General features: G+C 34.7%; 1 protein-coding gene across 2 annotated transcripts in view; it reads left to right on the forward strand.

Moving 5' to 3' along the window:
- The window catches only part of LOC142339430 (EF-hand domain-containing family member B-like), a 34,341-nt gene that overhangs the window by 7,833 nt on the left and 4,493 nt on the right, over nucleotides 1-22,015 (forward strand). The window contains exons 5-7 of one of the 2 annotated variants that reach the window (XM_075389456.1): nucleotides 16,515-16,544; nucleotides 17,278-17,361; nucleotides 17,556-17,778. In XM_075389456.1, the coding sequence (XP_075245571.1) occupies nucleotides 16,515-16,544; nucleotides 17,278-17,361; nucleotides 17,556-17,778 (337 nt within the window). The remainder of the gene's footprint in view (nucleotides 1-16,514; nucleotides 16,545-17,277; nucleotides 17,362-17,555; nucleotides 17,779-22,015) is intronic. The other variant, XM_075389457.1, reaches the window with a different exon arrangement.

Below are 22,015 nucleotides of genomic sequence, written 5' to 3' on the forward strand. Positions count from 1 at the left end.
GGTGTCCGAACGGTCTTACTAACCAATCTGCATCAGCTAAAAAAGTTCCCGAAAAAAATTTTTACCATGGATTACAGCAACGGAGTAACTTTACTCGAAACATTTGGGAATGCTGAGCAAACCTCCTCTCTCATAATACAATGAATTGCAAAAAGTCAAACCTTTTGCGTTGAATTTCAATAATGGAGAAGCAGCAATTACGCTACCATAAGTACAATTTATACATTGAAACTTGGCAAACATACTTTTAAAACTATTCTTCGAAATGATCAGAACAGTAAACCGAATAGAAAACGACATCGTTGTTACACAACAGATCAGAAATCGACAAAAATGAGTTTATGTGAAAAATTGTTGAGGGTAACGTCAGAGAAAAAAACAAATGCTCATAACAACTCGTATGTAACTCTTAAATGTGCAGTAATTTTCGAGCAGCGTTCTAGCGAATGTAAATGGGATCAAGACCAAGCAGCGGAAAATTCGATTACACAACAAAAACAAACAATAAACAAATAGTTTGGCCACGTGACTAACAATGCAGTTCATGATTTTTGAAAGAGTGGTTGTGAATTGTAATTGTAAAATCACGCTTCATCTTTACAAAGATACAAATCACTGGGTTGGGCTTCTAACTTGACAACAGAAGGTTACTCCAAACTAATGAACCAAGCTCAAAGAATGGGGGCTGAAAACTTGCTTTGGGGCTGTTAAAATTTGCTGAGCTAATTGATCAAATTGAATGCGACAAAATTCGTTGATATTTCTTTTAACACTGCTGACGACTAAGCTCATACTGTTGTAAGTTTAATTTTTTAAACACATTTTTTAGCTGTATACTTGTTTTTCGTGGGAAACAAACGTATCATGATGTGGCCAAGTCAATAGACTGACGGAGCGTGGACTTTTACTGACTTTAACTGCCGAATGATCATTCTTATTGCCCCAACTTTAAGAGAAAGTCTTTGGCCTTCTCAAACGGGAAAATAATCTACTAATTGTCAGTTGTTGGCGCTTTAAAACTAACAGCGGAGGGTTACTCTAAACTAATTCAAACATAAGCTCGACGGAAGAGGTTTGAAACTTGTTTTTGGTTCTGCTGAAAGTCGCTGGGCTCCTTGATCCAACTGAGAGTGACAATTTTGCTTGATAGTTCTTTTAACACTGCTATAAGACTAATTCCAATAGTTATTAATTTGTGTGATCAAACACGTCCTTTTTGCTCCGTAGATATTTTTTTCCTGTAAAAACTGTATCTTGCTGCGTCGATGTTAATTCCCGTACTGTATTGGAGGTAAGTTCCTAATTTCAACAGCCGATTTTAACCAAACTGATTGGCCCCAATTAAGCGAAAGTTTGTCTTTCTTAAACAAGAATGGTTATGTTCTACATTTAGAATATCAATAGTACCGCCTCTTTTTCATTATTCCTATTTTAATGCATATTGCAAATCAATGGGTGAGGCCCTAAACTTAGCATTAGAGGTTTACTCCAAACTAGTTAATGATTAAACACAAAGGAAGGAGGTCGAATCTTGTTTTGAGGTTGTTAATAGCTTCTCTGCTGCTTAATCCAATTGAGCGGGACTACATAGCCTGATATTTTTCGTAACTGTAGCTATTACAAAGCTCATACAGTATTAAATTTATCTTATTGCTCCATATGTTTATTCTTTGAAACAAATGTTATAAGATGTGTCAAAGCCAAATGACTGACTGTGTGAGGACTTAAGTTCCAGATTTTAACTGCCGAATAATCAAACTGATTGCCCCAATTTTAAGAGAAGTTTTTTGCCTCGTTAAGCAGAGACTATTATCTTCCACATTCTGATTGACGTTAGTTTTGCCTATTTTTAATTATGTTTTTAATGCTTATTACAAATCAGTGGGTGTTGGTTTAACCTAGCGGCAGAGGATTACTCCAAACTAATTAATAATTAAGCTCAACGAAAGGGGCTCGAAACTTGTCTAGGCGCTGTTAAAAGTGGCTGAGCTACTTGATCCAGTTGAGCGTGAAAAATGTCTTGATAGGTCTAGTAGTAAGAGCAAATTCACGGTTTGTAACGGGGGGGGGGGACGTCCCCCCCCCCGTGACGATCCGTGTACAAGCTTTGTAACGGGTGGGGAAGTCCCCCCGTGACGATCCGTGAGGTACATTTTTGAGGTCAAAAAATTTTGTCTCTCAATTTTGGCAGAGGGACAAAAACTTGTAAAAATTTTCTCAAATTTTTGGGAGTCAAAAACTTGTAAAATTTTTGTCAATTTTGATATTTCCAGCTATTTTGTGCGGGGGATAAAAACTTGTAAAAAATTTTCTCGATTTGTGCCGGGGACAAAAATTTGTAAAACTTTCTCAAATTTGTGGGGGACAAAAACTCGTAAAATTTTTGCCAAAATTGTTTGGTGGGTAAAAAAATTAGGATATTTCCAGCTATTTTGTGCGGTGATAAAAACTTGTAAAAATTTCACAGTTTTGTGGAATCATTGAAAAACTTGAAAAATTTTTTCAATTTTTTGGGGTCCATTAAGTTGATTTAAAAGTTTAAAAACTCTTAAATCCTTTTTTAGTCAAACAGACTGTTTATGGGTTTTTGAAAAACATATAACTGACTTACCTTTTCTTTATTTCGATCTCCTGATAAGTTTTATGTCTATATTCTATAAGTTTCATGTCATAAATCTACATTTAAACCAAAATGGAGTCCAATTTTGCTGGTTTTGATCCAACATCTGGTTTTAATTTGATAGTTTTATTGACCATATGTTATCCCAGATTAAGGAGTGTGGGCAGATTAGAAAACCAATAAAACTTGAGTGCCAGGGCTCCAAATTGAGAATTTTTGTGTCTGGTATGAAGTTTGGGGCGTCAGAGGTGAAAAGAGTGCAACTTTGCAGAGAATAAGGAAGAAATATACGTATGAAATGGACAAAATAAATGGTCAAAACTATGTGAAATGTTCCAAAAATTACTGAAAAAGTGTTTGAAAATGTTTGGTAAAGCAATTCATCTACCACGTTTAAAATACGGGAGAGTTAGAAATCGAGAAAAAAAATTTTGTGTTTTTAGAGTAAAAATTGATGTTTTTGGACAAATTTATGCAAAATACTTCCACAAAAAGCAATTCCATTATGCACAAATTGTTTTGCAATGTGAATGACAACAGGCGCAGACCGGTAAATTGTGTAGCACAAGGTGTTTGAGAGATAATGCAAAAGTGATCACGTAAAATAGTGTAAAACTTGGGGAAATTATAAAAAATGACGAAATTTTGGCTGGAAAAACTGATGTCCGGCTGAACCTTACTGCGTAATTTAGGCGAAATGATAGTATGAGCAGTGTATTTCCCTTATATACTTAAGAAAACTAACTTCTTTTTTGTGAAGGAAATTATGTTTTTTTCCTTACTTTAATAAACAGTTTTCGTTTTCTCTTTTTTGTTCTCTTATTAGTTTCATAGCACTAACAATAACTATAGCTGTATGCCTATAATGTTAATCTCTTTTTATCCAAACTGGACTGGTTTTGCTGACCTCTGATTTGTTGAGAGCTGACTGAAGATTAATTTTAAACTTGTGCATATGACAAAGTTTGTTTTTGATTTTTTTTGTTTCGCAAGTTTTGGTCTCGGCGTTTGTGATCGGTTGGCCGAGTTTAAAGAATTGCTGGAATTGTTATGTCTACTACATGTGCCAACATGTGTCTTTCAATTACATAAGCAATTCAGTGTGCTCGTCTCCAACTCTCTGATTGGTCTGTCGAGTTTAAGTTTTATTAATGTCTCGCACATGTTTGAACAAGTGTTGTTTTATTGTCAAAAACAAGGTGTGATCACAAGTTTGAGTTTGTGTTTAAAAAGAAAGTAGTATGTCGTCGTCTCAAGATTACTTTGATTTCTATCACGATATAGCGCGTTCAATAGAATGTGCATAGTCTTTACTGTGTATAAATTAAAAGTGTAGTGAAAGCATAAAATTCAATTTCAAGTGGAACAATGTGCGTTGAGACGAAAAATGGAAAGAAATGTTAGGCTATATAACACGGAACAAACAATACTAACAAAATAATTTTCACACTAGAAGATCTCAGAAACAAAAGAAACAATGTCTTTAATTGAGTATTAGAAGTTGATATCAAGTTTTCGTTTCTTTGGAGCAAAGCAAAGGCTCACTGGTGGCGTCTCAAGACTGCTGCTGGCAATTACGAAAACTTCCGCTACCTTGGGATTTGAGGGAGTTGGCGTTGAGTCTGGTAGGGGAGAGTTTGACCGCGTTGTAATGTCTGGATTTTCGGGGCTATTTGGAATCCGCCAAAAACTATCGATAATTTCAAGGTCCCTCCAATAGCCCTCCTGATTTTCGTATAGAGGAATCTCTTTGACATCATAGTCGTGAAAAATTTTCCTAACATTTTCATCTATCTTCTCTGGATTGAGAACAAATTTTCTTAAGTAGCCGGTAAAATGATCGATCGTGTACTCTGCTCCTTTCATCAGCGCCTTTTCAAATCTGAATGATTGAATGTAGTCGAAAATTACAATTGGTAGCGCCATGTGGTTAATTGTAATCCACTCATTGTCCCGCAACTCTTGTTTAACAATAATGACTTTCTCCTTTTTGTAAGTTTAATATGCTATTGTTCTCAATTCGGGATTGGCCTCTTCTTTCAGAATAATTGCCACAGGAGACATGTTCAAACTTCAAAGACAATGTTGCAGTTAATGATTTGTTGTGGTAGTTTGTCAGGTCGTGAAACTTCTGGTCAGCTTTTCTAAATAATCGAAAGAAAAAACAATTTGTTCTAAAACGTAAGAATTTTGTATCAATCTCGTTTCGAGAATAATTAGATTATTATCAATAGTGGAGAAAGACAAAAAGAAATGAGGAAAGACTGTGAAAAGGGTTTGCAAACAATTTTAAGTTTGTTGTAGAGCAAAGATTTGCATTTTGTGAGCAACCAAACAGTATGCAAGAATTGAAAGAAAATGATTATTTGTGTTCAATTGTTTTTGCTACATCTTTAGGCGTGCTGCTTCTAAGAACAGCTCAAAAACATACTTGTCACGTAGAGCTTAATAGTTGGATATTTTTGCTTTACATCTTAGCCAATCAGAAAACAGCAATAACTATACTTGTCACGTAGAGCATGATAGTTGGATATATTTGGTTTTTATCTTAGCCAATCAGAAAACAGCAATAACTATACTTGTCACGTAGAGCATAATAGTTGGATATATTTGGTTTTTATCTTAGCCAACCGAAAAACAGCAAATTTAGAAATTTAACCTTAGGTCTAGTAAAGCGAAAGAAGAGTGCCTACAGACAGTATACGAATGCGTTGTTCTATGTCTTATCATAACCAATTGGAGAATTCATGGACAAACAAAAACAACATGCAGTTAGCATTGCGGTTATTGATTCTTAGTGTTTAAAATTATAAAATTCAAAACCCGATAAGTTAGTCTGTCGCTATTATTAGAATGACAAAACCTTATTCACTCGTTGTCTAATGATTGTTAATAATAAATGGTTTAGACTCTTCAGAGAAAAGCATTAATAACTTTGTTGGACTTGGCATGCGTTTTGATCAACCAGTTCTTCGTAGAAACTGTTTGGAAAACATTCACGACAAATGCTTATCCATTTCTACATCTTGTCCTAAAAATCAGTAAGATTAAACTATTTCCTGGAAGCAACTGCTTATTTTAGAGAATTGGACTGCTTTGATCATGATATTGCTCTAAAGTTGCGTCCATATGGAGGTCTAATTGGCATCGACATTTCATCTCTCGAGAAGTATCTAAAAGTATCAAAAGTTTTACGTTTGCACGCTATTTTACACGACTCAGGTGGTTTCATATACGAAATATATAACCAAGGACCTGGTTATTCTTATATGCTTCCGTGGAAAAGCAGCAACTGTTTTAGCGGGCATTTGTCGAGAATATCATTTTGCTTATATATGAAGATTTTTCATCCGTCAATTTTTCACTTATTGGAATGCTGAGCAGCAAAACGGTTGTGTTAGACGTTGAGGGATTTTGTCACAGAAAAGAAAAATTTATTGTTAAAGAGTTTGGAATTTGTACTGAAGACTACCTTAACTGCGTGTCATTTTTACCACCAACAAGTTATAGTGAGTTAACAACTCAACAAAAGCAATCTTTCAGTTGGTTGAGTAGAAATTTGCACGGTATTGATTGGGACATAGGAATTTATCCTTATATTTATCTAACACATTTAATTCAAAGCGTTCGCTTGCGGAATCCTGGTGCAATGTTCTACGATAAGGGAGCGGAAAAAATTAAGTTTTTGTCAGAATTGCTTGAACGCCCTGTTATTGATCTGAATTCACTTGAGTGTCCTTCGAAATCTGTGAACTATTTTACACAAAATTGTCAAAATCATTCAAATTGCAAGAACAATTTCAACAAACATTGTGCAAAAGAAAACGCCATTTTCTATTTCAACTGGTTATCCAATGAGAGAGGAATTGACGAAAGTTGAGGCACCTTTGTCACCGAGTTCAACAATTTGTGCCTTGATTACGGGGGACGGGAATCTCAGTCTTTCAATTTCCAAAGACGAAATTAAAAAAAAACGGAAACCAGTTTTTACAGTGAAAAGTTAAATTGTTGCTGAGTGAGGACGAAGTTCGCTCATTCACTCATTTAGTGTATTATATTGAACCTTTTCTTCAGTGGAGAAAGGAGAGTGTCAAAAAATCAACCCAGAGTCTGTCCTCCGAAACTCTTACTGATGTCGAAGCACCTGGTTGGTGGAGAAATTGACAAAAACGATCCTTCACTTCCAAAAGAGATTCAACACTTGGTGAAGGAAGAAAGAGTGCACAAAATTGTTCATTATAACAAAACTGAGAGACTCTCTGAGTGCTTCATGGTTCATATGAAAGGCTTTCTAACTGAGTTTAATTGCTATGAGTTGTTTTATGTAAACTGATATCCACTTTATAATTTTTTAACAAGTTTTTTTTTGTGTTGAGATGGAGGGAGTAACAGTCGATGAAGTTGACGCTGTTGTAGAGGAAAATTATTTTGAGAAAGAAAGTAGCGGCAAATCGTCTTGGAAATTTTGTAACCAAACAATTTTGCCATGCTCAGAAGTTGTATTTTTTGTGCAAATGTTTGTTATATTAATGCTAATATCACTTTGTATTGTGAAGTTAACCGTGTTAAACCCAAATTGTGAATAAACCTCAGTTTGGATATCCATATTGTCAAGTTTAGTTGGATACATTTTACGAAATCCAAGAATATGAATAAAATTATATCTACGCAACATAGTGTCTTCATGGTCGTTGTAGGGCCCTCAGGTTGTGGCAAAACAGAGTTAATTTTCAAAATGTTGAGTGGAAACACATTTTACCCGAAATTTAACAACATTATATTTTTATACCGAGAAATGCAACAAATATACATCAAAATGTAGCAAAAACTTGGAGTTATTTTCAAAAAGTATGCCAATTTAGAATTTTTGAATAACCTTGAAAAATGTCTTTTGATAATTGACGACTCGTGCGAAGAAATTTATAACGACAAAGAATTTGTTAAGTTGGCCACTGCAGGGCGCCACAAAAACATTAATGTTATTTACATAAAGCACAGTCTTTATCAGCAGAGCAAGTGGTCTCGTACAATAGACCCCATTAAATCACACATCATTTTGTTCAAATCATCCCGCGATATTCAACAAGTCGAATTTTTAGGCAAGCAGTCAAATCTTGTTAAATTTTTAAAACAATGCTATCAACTGGCAACGAAAGAACCATTTGGGCATTTGCTTATCGATCTTGATCCAAAAACTTCTGATTGTTTACGATACTGTTCAAATATTACTGAGCCAGGTCCTACAGTGTTCCATCTTCCATCTGATAAAGCAAAAGCAACCCCTCTAAACAATGAAAGAGAAAAAATTATCTATACTGAAGCAAATGGTGCATTTGCAACCAAAACAGTTAAGGAAATACCTGTGTAATTGTGATAGTGATGTTATACTGACTTTATGTGAATGTCTTCACAATGTCTTTCTGGGTCATGTTAGAGTAAAAGTAAGAGACTTAGAAAAATACAGACACATATTCGAAAGTGTTCTCAGAAAAAAGTCATCAATGGATAAACGACGAGCACTTTTTCTAACAAAAACCGGTTTTGAATTGATTAAACTCATTAAAAAACTTTGTTTCATCCATTTGAGTTAAACTATGTCAACTGCTGAAGAAGTTATTTTGATTCCCAAAAATCAGTTTATGAAAGAGCAACCGCATACCTCACAAATTCTAAATGATCCCAGTGTTCAGCATACCGGTGCTCAATTTTCCTTTTTGATTCGTATCCGACCAAATGAAAACACTAAAAAAGAGTACCAGGAAATTTTTGATAAAAGGGAAACAATTGATCCCACTGAGATGTCAAAAAACTGCGAACAAAATTCTTCAAAATCTTACCGTTTTAGTGCCAGCGAAATTTACCAGGACGGAGAAAATAGTTAGCCTCATTAAAGAGTCAAAAAAGTTTGTTATAGACGAAAATGAAAATTTCATTGTTGACGGAACAGCAACAGGAATTAAAGTCCCTATTTTTCTCTATGATTTGCAACAACCAACTAAAAACTAAGTAATCCAGATTATTTTTAGGTTCTTGAGGTTTTAGACATTAAAGAAGTCATGGTGATCAACAAAAACGCTAAAATTGCGATCCGGAATAGAACTCAAAGAACTGCAAACCAAAAAAGAACAAGAAAACTATTTCGCCAAAAGGAATCAAGCTTAAAGAAACCAGTCAATTACTTACAGAAGAATCCTCAGACGCCGGAAGTGGTTTCGAAACTTCAAAGGAAGACAGAACTCAGCAAGAGGAGAAGGACTGGGAGTCTTTCGACGAATGAGAAAAAATTGCTTGAGTTAAAATATACGAAAGGTCCCGCAGCATACGGAAGCGTAAAAAATGTACAAAGAATCACAAACTTGAAACCAAGTAAAGTGAAATTGTTACTAGATGGCAAATTGCCCACGCAAAGCATAAAAAATATAGAAGAAAGTTTCCAACACTGAAGGTTATTGCCAACGATATAAACGAAAGTTGGTCGCTAGAATTGGCTCATGTGGATAAATTAGCAAAAGAGAACAAAGATGCAAAATATTTATTGGTTGCGGTGGACTGTCTCTCACGTTATCTACGAGTTGAACCCTTAAAATCAAAGTACGCCACAACAACAGCAGATGCGTTTAAGAAAATGATAACAAGCGACCTAAAGGAAACAAGCGACCTAAAAAAGTGTGGGTAGATGCTGGTACAGAATTTAAGGGAATTTTCAGCACTATATGTCGGAAAAATGAAATCGAAGTTTATAAAACTTTCAGCGAGAAAAAATCAGCATTTGCGGAAAGAAATATACGCGCAAGAATTTGATATACAAGTATTTAGAGGACAAATGGACATACTCGTATTTTAATCAATTGCAGAGCTTTGTACAAACCATTGACTCTAGAGTCAACGGAGTAAAGCAATTGGCGCCGAATAAAGTGACAAAGAAAGACGTTCTTTTCTTGATATCATTAATTTTTAATGATTCAGCAAATCTAGTTCGCCGACCAAAAGTTTACGTTGGGGACTTTGGGCGAATATCAAAAGCGGATCTTCCTTTTAGAAAAACATACAAGCAAACCTTTACCAACGAAGTTTTTGAGATTTAAGATATACCTACAACAAATCCCCCTGCTTATAGTCTCCTTGACGCATCCCAAGAGCCAGTCAAAGGAAAATATTATGAATTGGAGTTGGTCAAAGTTAGATACAACAGTAGTGAAATAACAAAACATGAATGAATTCACGGTTCACTTAGTTTCATCAGCCTCTATGAATATTATTCCTCAAAACACCTTGTCCTCATTCAAAAATTATTTCAATGAAGAAAATAATTTAGAGGAGGATTGGCGAGTTGCACTAAGTGAAATTATTTTGCCGGCAAAAATAAATCAAGTGAACAAAAGTGATTTAAAGATATTTTCTTCTGAAGGCCTTAAGTTTTATGAGAAAAGTATTCCATTTGATGCTGTCTCCAGACCATATGGAGGAGAACGAGCTATTATTGGAACTGGTTCCTATAAAAACCGTGACCATTTTTTGAGATCCTTAAAAACAGCTACCGGATTGCCTCATTTTGACTATCAATATAACAAAATAAACGGAGTTTTATACCTGTTTTTTGGTAAAAATGAAGGAATTACTTTTCCGGATAACAAAATTCCAAGCATACTAGGTTTCAACGGTTTTCATGATGGGATTGGATGTCATATTGGATACAAGATGTTGGACACTTTTGAAAATCTGACCATGGCTGATGACGAAGAAAAAACTTTTGTTGGAGATTATCTTTTTTGATTTGTCTGCAGGGAAGCAACTAATTTTTATTCACGTTCACATAATTGAGTATCAATACGTAGGTGATACCAAAGTAGCTCTTATTCGAGTCATTGATTCAAAACAACGACTGAAAAACGGTAGCCCCTACGAAATAGAGCCAACACACAGAATTGTTTTCAGCAAATTGGAATACAAAAAAATACTATCAAAAAATTTTCAGTCAATTGAAAGTCAATTGCGGACCGAAACTGGAGAATTAGCTCCATTCGCTGGAACAGGAAAAGTTATTATGACTTTAAATCTTAAAAAATTTGACTAAATGGAAGCCTACTATCAACAGCCATCGGTGTCACCATACTTTTCAGGACACTATCGTCAGCGAGGAAGTAGTTTTGGGGCTTTAGCAGCAGGTATTGGCAGAGTGGCATTACCGATTGCAAGAAAGTTTCTTTGGCCTGTAGCCAAAAAGATTGGACGTGAATTAATTGTTCCAGCAGCTCCTGAGCTGGTAGAGGTTATTACAAAGAAAAAGTCTCCAAAACAAGCATTAAAATCGACTGTGCAAAAAACTTTAAGAAAACAAGTGGGCGGATCAGAAAGAAAACGTAAATAAAAACCCAACAGTGAGAAGCCAAAACAAGGCATTCGTAAGAAGAAGCCTTTGACGAGAAGTCGGTCAAATTTCTTTTCTAAAGTTCATAATGATTACTAAATTACTGCCCGCAGAGGCAACACACACCACACTTGATTTGTTTGAAAAACAGCCTCTGCTTATTACTTTTGACAGTGCTTTTACTCAAAAAGTTGGGCCATCATATTCCCCGGGCGGTCCAATGCTTGAGTTTGAATTTTTGGGTGACAGGAACAATTTCATAGATTTACAGAAACTTCTCTTTGAAATTAAATGTAAAATTTCCCGAAACAATGACAGCGATTTAAGAACAGGAACTGATGCTACAAATACAGACGCGCCATACTTTAGCAACAACGCATTACGTTCTTTATTTTCAGAATGCACTGTATCTGCTAACGGTGTTAAAATTTCCAATACAAACGGAAATTATGCACTCAAAGCATTCATTGAAACGGAATTTTTTTCAGAAAAAACTGCAAAAAACACATGGCTAGTTTGTCAGGGATATTATTACGAGGATGAGCCGGCTAAAATTGACGGCACCGAAGGTCGCGCAGACGACGTAGCGGCCAGAAAAGCTCTTGTTGCTAATTCCCAGGAAAACTATTTTATTATAAAGCCGGCAGAGTGATATTTTAACTTGTGATAAACACTTACTTCGTGGTGTTACTCTGCGAATTTCATTTAGAAGGTCTACAAATGATTTTGCTGTAATTTCAGAGTCAAACAAACATTACAAAGTTAGAATAATTGAAGCTAATCTCTATGTTAGAAAAATGACAATAGCGGATCATGTTTTGACGGCAATTGAGAAAACTCTACTAAAAACACCTGCCGTGTATTGCTATACAGAAGTATTACCAAGAACTTTTTTAGCTACAACTGGAATAAGAAGTTGGAGCCATGAGGATATTTTCTCAAAAGAACCTGTACGACGTATGTTAATTGCGATGGCAACAAATCAAGCATACTTCGGAACTAATCGCACTAATCCTTTTCATTAACAGAAATTCAATTTGAGTCAAATTGTTGTTTATAGAAACGATCAACCTATTGTTGGAACTCCGGTCTCAACAACTTTCAACCACCGCTTTTACTTCAATACTCTGGAAGCCCTGGATTTTCCTGACAAAGGTGGGCATGGCATAACTCTGGACAATTATCCCAATCACTTTATTCTAGCTTTTGATTTAACATCAACGCAAGAGGCTTCTAATGATTTCATTCATTCAGAACTTACAAATTTCTCAATTTCACTTCAACTTACATTTGACGGAGCATTGGCAGCCAATGTAGAAATTCTGTTTCTGGGTGAAAGAAGCTCAACATTTTATTTTAATTCGGAACGAAAGGTGACAAAAAACTTGATTATCACATACCCCACAGATAAATAATGATGAAATACGCTTTTTTTGGGAAAATGTATTCATTTGAAAAATTTTTTATGGAGTTTTTGCATTGGACAATTTCCCAAAGTTAACAAGAGAAGGATTTATCATAGTAAATGCTTCACCGTCGCAACATGCAGGAAGTCATTGGATGGTTCCTTCGTTTCACAAAAACAAAGTTTACTTGGCAGATCCGCTTGGAATCCCGATACAAAACTACCAATTATTGTATTGCCGACTGCTAAAATTTTACAATGAAAAAACTCAAATACTCAAACTTAAGCCAAATCAAAATTCAAATTCAAAACTGGACTTTTTTGCATTTATATTGCACGTGTGATGTTTGGTTATGAATATCCTTTGATGTTGAATATGAACGATAATGATTTGCTACACTTTGCTAATCATATGCTCTAACATTTTTAATTAATTTTTTTTTGCTCAATTCTTTCTTCAAAGACAAGAGAACAAGACAATTTTTAATTAAAAGATTTCGATTCCATATTAAAATTTATCAAAATCAAACTATTATCAACATGCAAACAACCATAGCCACTGTTTAATAAATCAAGTATTTTGGAAAGCTCACCGTACATGCCACCATTATAAATACTATAAAATCTATCAATCGTGCAAGTAGGTAAAAAATCAGTTTGCGTTTGAGCATCCTGTGTCATTATCACGTTTACATTTGGTAACTTTTTCTTAGAACTTGAAACCGCTAGATTGTGCTGGTCGTTTTAACTGGTCACCTCTTGAAATTTTACCATCACTTCGCCATAATGCACTAGGTGAGAAGACACCGAAAATGCAGTTCTAAACAAGTGAGGAGACATGGTATTGTATATGGCTTAGAAGATAAATCTTTGAAGGACTGCGGTAATTGATCAACAGAAGCAATGACATGGTAATGAAATTGTTGTATTTTGCAATGAATTTCATTTTTGTGCTGGCTGTATGCGAAGTTTTTTGTAAGATTAAAATCAAATTGAGTCTCACTATTGTAAAAAAAAATATCAAAAAAGTTTTTGGAATTGTCGAAAATATTCAGGCGTAAGTTCAAACATTGTTTCAACCATTTTCTTTTGCTATTTAATTCTCTTTATCACTCTCTTAGAGTTTTTTGGTTTTTTGAATCCGCAGCTACGACTTTGAACATTCGTTTCTAAACTGGAACCAGGCTGTAACTTCCTTTCGCCAGAGCTGCTCTGCTCGTTCGCAAAATTTGAGAGAGTTATTCTTCTAATAGCATCACCCACTTGCTCCAATTCCTGTATAGAGAGAGTGAGTTTTTGGTTGACACGAAATTCGTTGTCTGCGTTTTCTTTCTTGAAAAAATTCAGCGATATATAAGTTCCAGTATTGTCATATGTTTTCAAACAGGCAACTACATATCATTTTTCAGAATGCGCTATATCGTGATAAAAATCAAAGTAATCTTGAGACGCCGACATACTACTTTCTTTTTAAACACAAACTCAAATTTGTGACCACACCTTGTCTTTGACAATAAAACAACACTTGTTCAAACATGTGCGAGACAGTAGTAAAACTCAAACTCGACTGACCAATTAGAGAGTCAGAGACGAGCACACTGAATTGATTATAGTAATAAAGGAGACCACACTTTGTCTTTGACAATAATATAACACTTGTTCAAACATGTGCGAGACAGTAATAAAACTCAAACTCGACTGACCAATCAGAGAGTCGGAGACGAGCACACTGAATTGCTTATGTAATTGAAAGACACATGTTGGCACTTTTAGTAGACATAACAATTCCTAAAACTCGGCCAACCGATCACAAACGCCGCGACCAAAATTTGCGAAACAAAAAAAATCAAAAACAAACTTTGTCATATGCACAAGGTTAAAATTAATCTTCAGTCAGCTCTCAACAAATCAGAGGTCAGCAAAACAAGTCCAGATTGGATAAAAATAGATTATCATTATAGACATACAGCTATATTTATTGTTAGTGCTATGAAACTAATAAGAGAACAAAAAAGAGAAAACGAAAACTGTTTATTAAAGTAAGGAAAAAAGCAGAATTTCCTTAACAAAAAAAGAAGTTAGTTTTCATATAAGGAAAATACACTGCTCCTACTATCATTTCGCCTAAATTACGCAGTAAGGTTCAGTCGGACATCAGTTTTTCCAGTTAAAATTTTGTCATTTTTTATAATATTCCCAAGTTTTACACTATTTTACGTGATCACATTTGCATTATCCCTCAAACACCTTGTGTTACACAATTTACCGGTCTGCACTTGTTGTCTTTCACATTGCAAAACAATTTGTGCATAATGGAATTGCTTTTTATGGAAGTATTTTGCATAAAATTGTCCAAAAACATCAATTTTTACTCTAAAAACACAAAAATTTTTTTCTCGATTTCTAACTCTCCCGTATTTTAAACGTGGTAGATGAATTGCTTTACCGCACATTTTCAAACATTTTTTCAGTACTTTTTTGGAACATTTCACATAGTTTTGACCATTTATTTTGTCCATTTCATACGTATATTTCTTCCTTATTCTCTGCAAAGTTGAACTCTTTTCACCTCTGACGCCCCAAACTTCATACCAGACACAAAAATTCTCAATTTGGAGCCCTGGCACTCAAGTTTTATTGGTTTTCTAATCTGCCCACACTCCCTAATCTGGGATAACATATGGTCAATAAAACTATCAAATTAAAACCAGATGTTGGATCAAAACCAGCAAAATTGGACTCCATTTTGGTTTAAATGTAGATATATGACATGAAACTTATAGAATATAGACATAAAACTTATCAGGAGATCGAAATAAAGAAAAGGTAAGTCAGTTTTATGTTTTTCAAAAACCCATAAACAGTCTGTTTGACTAAAAAAGGATTTAAGAGTTTTTAAACTTTTAAATCAACTTAATGGACCCCAAAAAATTGCAAAATTTTTTCAAGTTTTTCAATAATTCCACAAAACTGTGAAATTTTAACAAGTTTTTATCTCCCGCACAAAATAGCTGAAAATATCCTAAGTTTTTACCCACCAAACAGAATTGGCAAAAATTTTACGAGTTTTTGTCCCCCACAAATTTGAGAAAACTTTACAAGTTTTTGTCCCCGGCTCAAATCGAGAAAATTTTTTGTCAAAATTTTATCTTCCGCACAAAATAGCTGAAAATATCCTAAGTTTTTACCCACCAAACAAAATTGCCAAAAATTTTACGAGTTTTTGTCCCCCACAAATTTGAGAAAACTTTACAAGTTTTTGTCCCCGGCACAAATCGAGAAAATTTTTTGACAAGTTTTTATCCCCCGTACAAAATAGCTGGAAATATCCTAAGTGTTCGCCCACCAAACAAATTTGGCAAAAATTTCACAAGTTTTTCTCACCGCACAAATTTGACAAAAAATTTTACAAGTTTTTGTCCCCGGCACAAATCGAGAAAATTTTTTGACAAGTTTTTATCCCCCGTACAAAATAGCTGGAAATATGCTAAGTGTTCGCCCACCAAACAAATTTGGCAAAAGTTTCACCAGTTTTTCTCACCGCACAAAATTGACAAAAATTTTACAAGTTTTTGTCCCCCAAAAATTTGAGAAAATTTTTACAAGTTTTTGTCCCTCTGCCAAAATTGAGAGACAAAATTTTTCGACCTCAAAAATGTACCTCACGGATCGTCACGGTGGGGACGTCCCCCCCCCCACCCCCCCCCCCCCCCCCCCCCCCCCCCCGTTACAAACCGTGAATTTGGTCGTACTACTGCTACTTGATCCAGTTGAGCGTGAAAAATGTCTTGATAGTTCTTTTAACAGTGCTTTTGGCGCTAAGCTGATGCAGTTATAAAATTGTCTTATTAAACACTTTTTTTTGCTTCATATATATTTTTTCTTGTGAAAAAATTGTATCATGCTGTGTCGATGTTAATTGACATACTGAGTTTGAACGTAAGTTCCTAATTTTAACTGCTGAGTAATCAAACTGATTGGCCCCAATTTCAAGTGAAAGTCTGTCTTTCTTAAACAAGAACGATTGTCTTCTACGTGTTGATTGACAGACATTAGTTACGCCTGTTTTTAATTATTCCTGTTTCATGGTCTTTATGTTATGTATGAGTTCATTTTGACAGCCTCCCACCAGAGAGAGTTATATCCAAATGGTAAGTTAGCCCATTGTCAGCTAGTGTGCTGTGTGTATTGGCAATCTGCTCATGACCTTTCCGCTACCTTTCATTATGTGCTCCTGACGAGAACGTGCAAGGCAACTTCATAATAATATTATCAAATGGGGCAGCAATTAGAGACATTGTATCTGTTCCTAAGATTGAATTGAATTAACTTTACAACTTATGCGTCAAGAATGCCAAAATCATTCCTATCGAATTTGTAATAGTATTTTAAGTTTGCCGTTTCAACGCGCACAATTTCCAAATTGGCATAAGTTGCACCGATTGAAGAATGTTGATTGGTGTGCATTACTTGCATCTGTCTGTTAGTTGAACTGTTGAACTTGCGGCATGTTTGAAACTTGATCCAAAAAGAAAAGGTCTTACTAAAATCAACGGCTGCATTCTTTGCAGAAACACTGCTGACGCAGGTATTTTTGGTTAATTAACCAGTGAATTACTCTTATAACCAGCTGGTCAAGTCCGTCAAGATTTACTAGTCCGTCGATACCTTCGGAAATGAAAAAAAAATATGACCGGACTTTGAACAGGTTGCTCGGCTATATAATTGAACCCAATATTTAACCCCTCCTGTATTGACAAAGTCTTTATTCTATAACGTTTAGGCACCGATTAAGGATGTTTTCCAATGAATCAATTGAGTGTTGCACACTTAGTTCTTTCAACCATATTTATGTGCAATGAGTCATGTTGGGGTTTGTTCTAGGGACAACGGGGCAATAATAGAGGGGAAGCTGTTGGATGATCACAGGGAGAAGTACACAGACCAGTTGGGGCAGTCACGTGACCCGTTAGTACACAAATATTAGCACATAATGAACATACAGTAATTTGCAGTGTAGCCGTTTAGTATTAATTTGCAGAACGGAAAACCTAAGCATTAAAAAAATCGGATGCTTCACTAAAAAGAAAATAGGAACGTTTTACACAATCGAAAAACGGTTTTAATTGTACGAAGCGGAGATTAAATGTGGCCTTATTCAGGATAAAAGACACAATGAACGTGGGTCCAGACCACACCTTTGGCATCATAGTGAAGCCAGACGAGCAGGGGGTGGCTGACTTGTTGCATGGGAGGGTGCCAAAACACTACCTGAGAGGGAAGGACAGAGAGAGGGCTTTAGTTTCTGCCGTAAGACAGAACCTCAAAACACACAACTTCACAAGATTCGATGATGTCGCCGCAGCTTTCAACCACTATGACAAGGTTAGTTAATTCAGTCCACATCTCGATCAAATTACGTCCTAAATGACGTCACGAGAAGTGGCGATGATCAGAAAGAAGTCAGTTTAATTTTTATTGCGTATGAAATATCGCAACTAGATGAAACAAGGAGGCTCGGTAATGTGCGTTCGCACATTAAGTTCCGACCCCGCTCATCTACATTTTTCACTTAATTGTCTACCAATTGTCTACCAACATATCAACATATCGTTCAACAAACTACTAAAAGAATAAAACAATCTACTCTAGAGGGCCTATGAGACCTGTGGCTACCATAATATGACTACCAGAAAAAACGGCAAAAAAATCAGATAGTTACAAATATTAATTACGACCAAAACTCTTTGTCCATTTTTTGAAAACCACTATTAACCAAATCAAAATTGCATCAGATAAAAATTATACTAAGAAGATTAACCGGTACTTTTTTAACCAAAATATGGGACTTTTCCTCAATGCGACTTGGCAACAAGTCGGCTAAAAATGAGCAAAAGCGACAAAAGTTTATTAAAACATTGCTTTTTTTTAAAAAAAAGGAATTGAAATCGAACTGATCAAAAACATTACGCATCAAATGAAACCATTGAGAGAGTCTTTTATACCTCAATAGAGAGCGACTGAAGCCTTTCATTATCCAGGATATGTCGAATGACTACAAAATAAACGACAAATACAGGCAAAAACAAAAAATTTACACGAAAAAATATGCACGAAAACCATGTCCCCCCAATCAGTTAAATATTAAGCTGATCACTAAAAACTTCGTTTGCATTTTTTGCAGGTGACAACATTTTTGAGTCAATTGACGCTCATTTTTGTGATACTGTGAAAAAAATACAAAAACCTACAAAAAAGTGGCCAATTTGCAAAAATCACGAAAATTGGTTTATGAAAACTGGTTGTTCCAAGAAGAGAGACATTTGAGGAAAATAAAACCGTTATGAAGAGCAAATTACATTTCAAAAGATGAATGATGTGAATTGTATTTAGAGAGTTGTATATACTTAGCCACAATTTAACAGAATTAAAGTTGGCAGATCTCAAAAATCTATCTCTTTTTTTATTAAAAACAAATGTTTTCAAAATTCATAGCCAACAAAAGCTTTCGACTAAAAGAGTATAGAGTTTGTCATGCAACTACTCGGAAAACTAATTGCGACTGCTTTTAATGAGACGTAAGCATGAGACTATAAAATAACGTTAAATACAAGCTGCACAAATAAGTTTCACAAACAACTTTACGAAACCATAGTTTTGAAGCCATTAATTTTAACCGCGATCAACCATAAGATATTAACCGCGAGAATATAACATCTTCGTTTGCGTCTCCTTTGATAATCATAACATCTTTTTGTAAGATGACTATCACAAAATGACAACAAAAAGAACCACAAAAACTGAAAAGTATCTAAACATCACAAAATTCTTCTGAAACAAAATGTCTAAGCCCTGAAGACAGCATTTATAAAGTTTAAACAACAGAAAAAATATTGTTTGATTCAACAAAACATTAAAAAGAGCTCTAAATACTGAAGCTATTTTACGAAAATGATACAACATTGTAAAATACGAAAAAAAAACGCAAACCAGAACAAAAAGGGATAGGTTGAAAAACACTATTACCCTTTTTTAGAAACTAAATTCGAAAGTCAAAACAGCCATTAGTTTTTACCGATATCATTTATTTAAATTCACTTGTTTATCTAGTGTTGGCAACTGAGACCTTTAATTACATAATAATTGAGACATGACAACAAGAATTAACAACAAATAAAGGGCAAAAATATAAAACTCTACCAATTTCTGCAAGAGAACGGTGTCGCAGCCCTTCAAACCATAAGTCATGAAAACAAAAACTATGTCCATTTCCAAATGTTGTAAAGTTTTTTTCAGTTAGATTGTTAAATAATGTGACAATTTACAAATGAAACAAAAACAACAGCAAAAATAGGCAATTATGCACAAAAATCAGAAATTTTTGTATGAATACTCGTAGTAACAAAAGCAAGAGAACCTTCTGTTAAATCAATCGGCCACAACATTAGTTTTTATCCTATAGGGAGGAAATTTTGACTTGTACTTACTGATAATAAGCAAAAAGTTGACTAAAATAATATAAAAAAAAATGACAAGTTCAAAAAAACACAGAAATTTCCTTTAAACAAATACATTCAATAACATAAGAGACATTAGGTAACAAACGAATGAATAGAAAAGGTTCACTTGCAACTTTTGAGGAAAAAATATAGATCTTTGAGTGGTTAAACTTAAAAATCAGACTGACGAAAAGAATACCAATTGAAGGCAAAAGACAAGAATTCAGTTAAATTTTACTAAAACTCTTCCTCAAAGTCATAAAAACCCTTTGGTTCTCTGAAAACAAACTGTATCTACATTTGGCCTAAAAATTACGTAAATTGAAGTTGTCATTAAGGGAGCCGTGAATAAAAGATATTGTCAGTAATTAACATTAAAAGAACAAAAGCAAAATACTTTGAAAAAAGGCAGCATCAAAATAAAAACCAAAAAGTCCGTGATTCTAAGAGTCCATGATATTATCAAACCTCTCCCTGATTTTGTCGCGCGCCCAGCAAAACGAACAAGTGTTTCATTTATTTGCGAATTAGACCAATTGTTGAGTGGAATTCTTCAAATATTGAAAAAAAAATGCATTTTGTATAATTATCGAGTTAAATCTGCTAAAAACGGCAAGTTTTAATTCCAGAAGGCTTTCATACGGCGCCTAACTGCAACTAGCGCTCTTTTTGAGATTAGGGAGTCTGTGTTAAGGTTTCTAGGTCACTAAGTCTGGCAAACTTTAACAAAGTGGACCAAAAAAGCATATTTTGTGCCATTTTTGATGAAAAAAGTTTAAATTTTGAAAATTTCATCAAAAAGTTTAGCCAAAAAAACTTCAACCAAACAATTCAGCAAAGCTCTTTTATCTCTTATGGTAACAACAACACTCTAGCGTTAAAAATTTTAACTTATTTTGAGTTATATTAGCCAAATTGTGCCAAATTTTAGCAAAAATTACTGATAATGTGAACAAAAACAGTCGAATGTTCACAAAACTTTAAACCTCGATAACTCCCTGTTAAACACGAAAATCTAAAAAATCTGTTGAATTCCGTATTCTACGCTGGAGGCGCTTTGTAATGATACCACTCACAATTCTCTACAATGAATATATCGGTCGGCCAAATTTGACTGAACAAAAAAAACCCAGTTGAGTATATAGTTCCTCCCTCCCCACTAAAGTGGGGGTCGGAACAAAAAAAAATGATCGGAAAAACACAGAGAGTACTGCGGCGCCCAATTAACAGAAAACGTAAGTTTTGAATTTGAAAGTAGGGAGAAAAAAAACTGATTTGGGGTAGAATTTTTTCTTAGACAGTTTCTACAAAACAAGACCCGAACTTAGGTTCTGAATAAAATCTTTATAATCCATCGAAAATTGATAGCACACGGATAAAACTATTCGTCAAATTGTTCTTCATTATCGTCAGCGAGGGTCAAGATTACAATATTTTTTCCTAAATCTCCAACTGTACCCAGCGTAGATATACAGGACGGGTATTTTTTGTTCAGTTAAAAAAATTTTTGGCAAGAATAAATAAAATGCTGGTTCTGAAAAGCTCTGAAAGAACTGGGTTGCTTTTTGGATGAAAAATTGAGGCTCAAATTTTTCAAAATAATTTAGTTTTCTCGAATTTTTGTGCCATCTGATTACTTATATTCACTCAACTTTACTTAATTTGGCAAACTAGTTTTCTAAATTTCCTATTTGTCTATATTAGGTTGTCTGCAAGATTCTGATAAAAAATAAAACAACTGAATTTTCATCAGGAAATTTAAAATTAGATTGCTATAATGATATGTTTCCAGAGAAACGCATCCAAATTTTACAAGAGTAATGTTCCCTATGGCTCTGTGCTATTAAGACCAAAAGTTACTTAAACTGTACAATAAAAGATACTTAAAGGAATTTTCCATAAATTGACACACTCCTCTTTATTTTTTCGAGTTTCACGAGATATCAAGTTGGAAAGATTGGGCTTCAAGTTTCGGTTCATCCGTGACACGCGGTGAATTATAGCAGAAACTATGAATTTTACATTTTTTAAAACTCATCTATGGTTCTTTACATTAGAACTAGATTTATACAATGCCTTTCGTTTTCCTTTGGTTAGCAGGAAGGCTCGTCTCGCTAATGTGC

Source organism: Convolutriloba macropyga, chromosome 5 (genome assembly GCF_964194025.1).
Source record: "Convolutriloba macropyga chromosome 5, txConMacr16.3, whole genome shotgun sequence".
In the NCBI taxonomy this organism is placed as follows: domain Eukaryota; kingdom Metazoa; phylum Xenacoelomorpha; order Acoela; family Convolutidae; genus Convolutriloba; species Convolutriloba macropyga.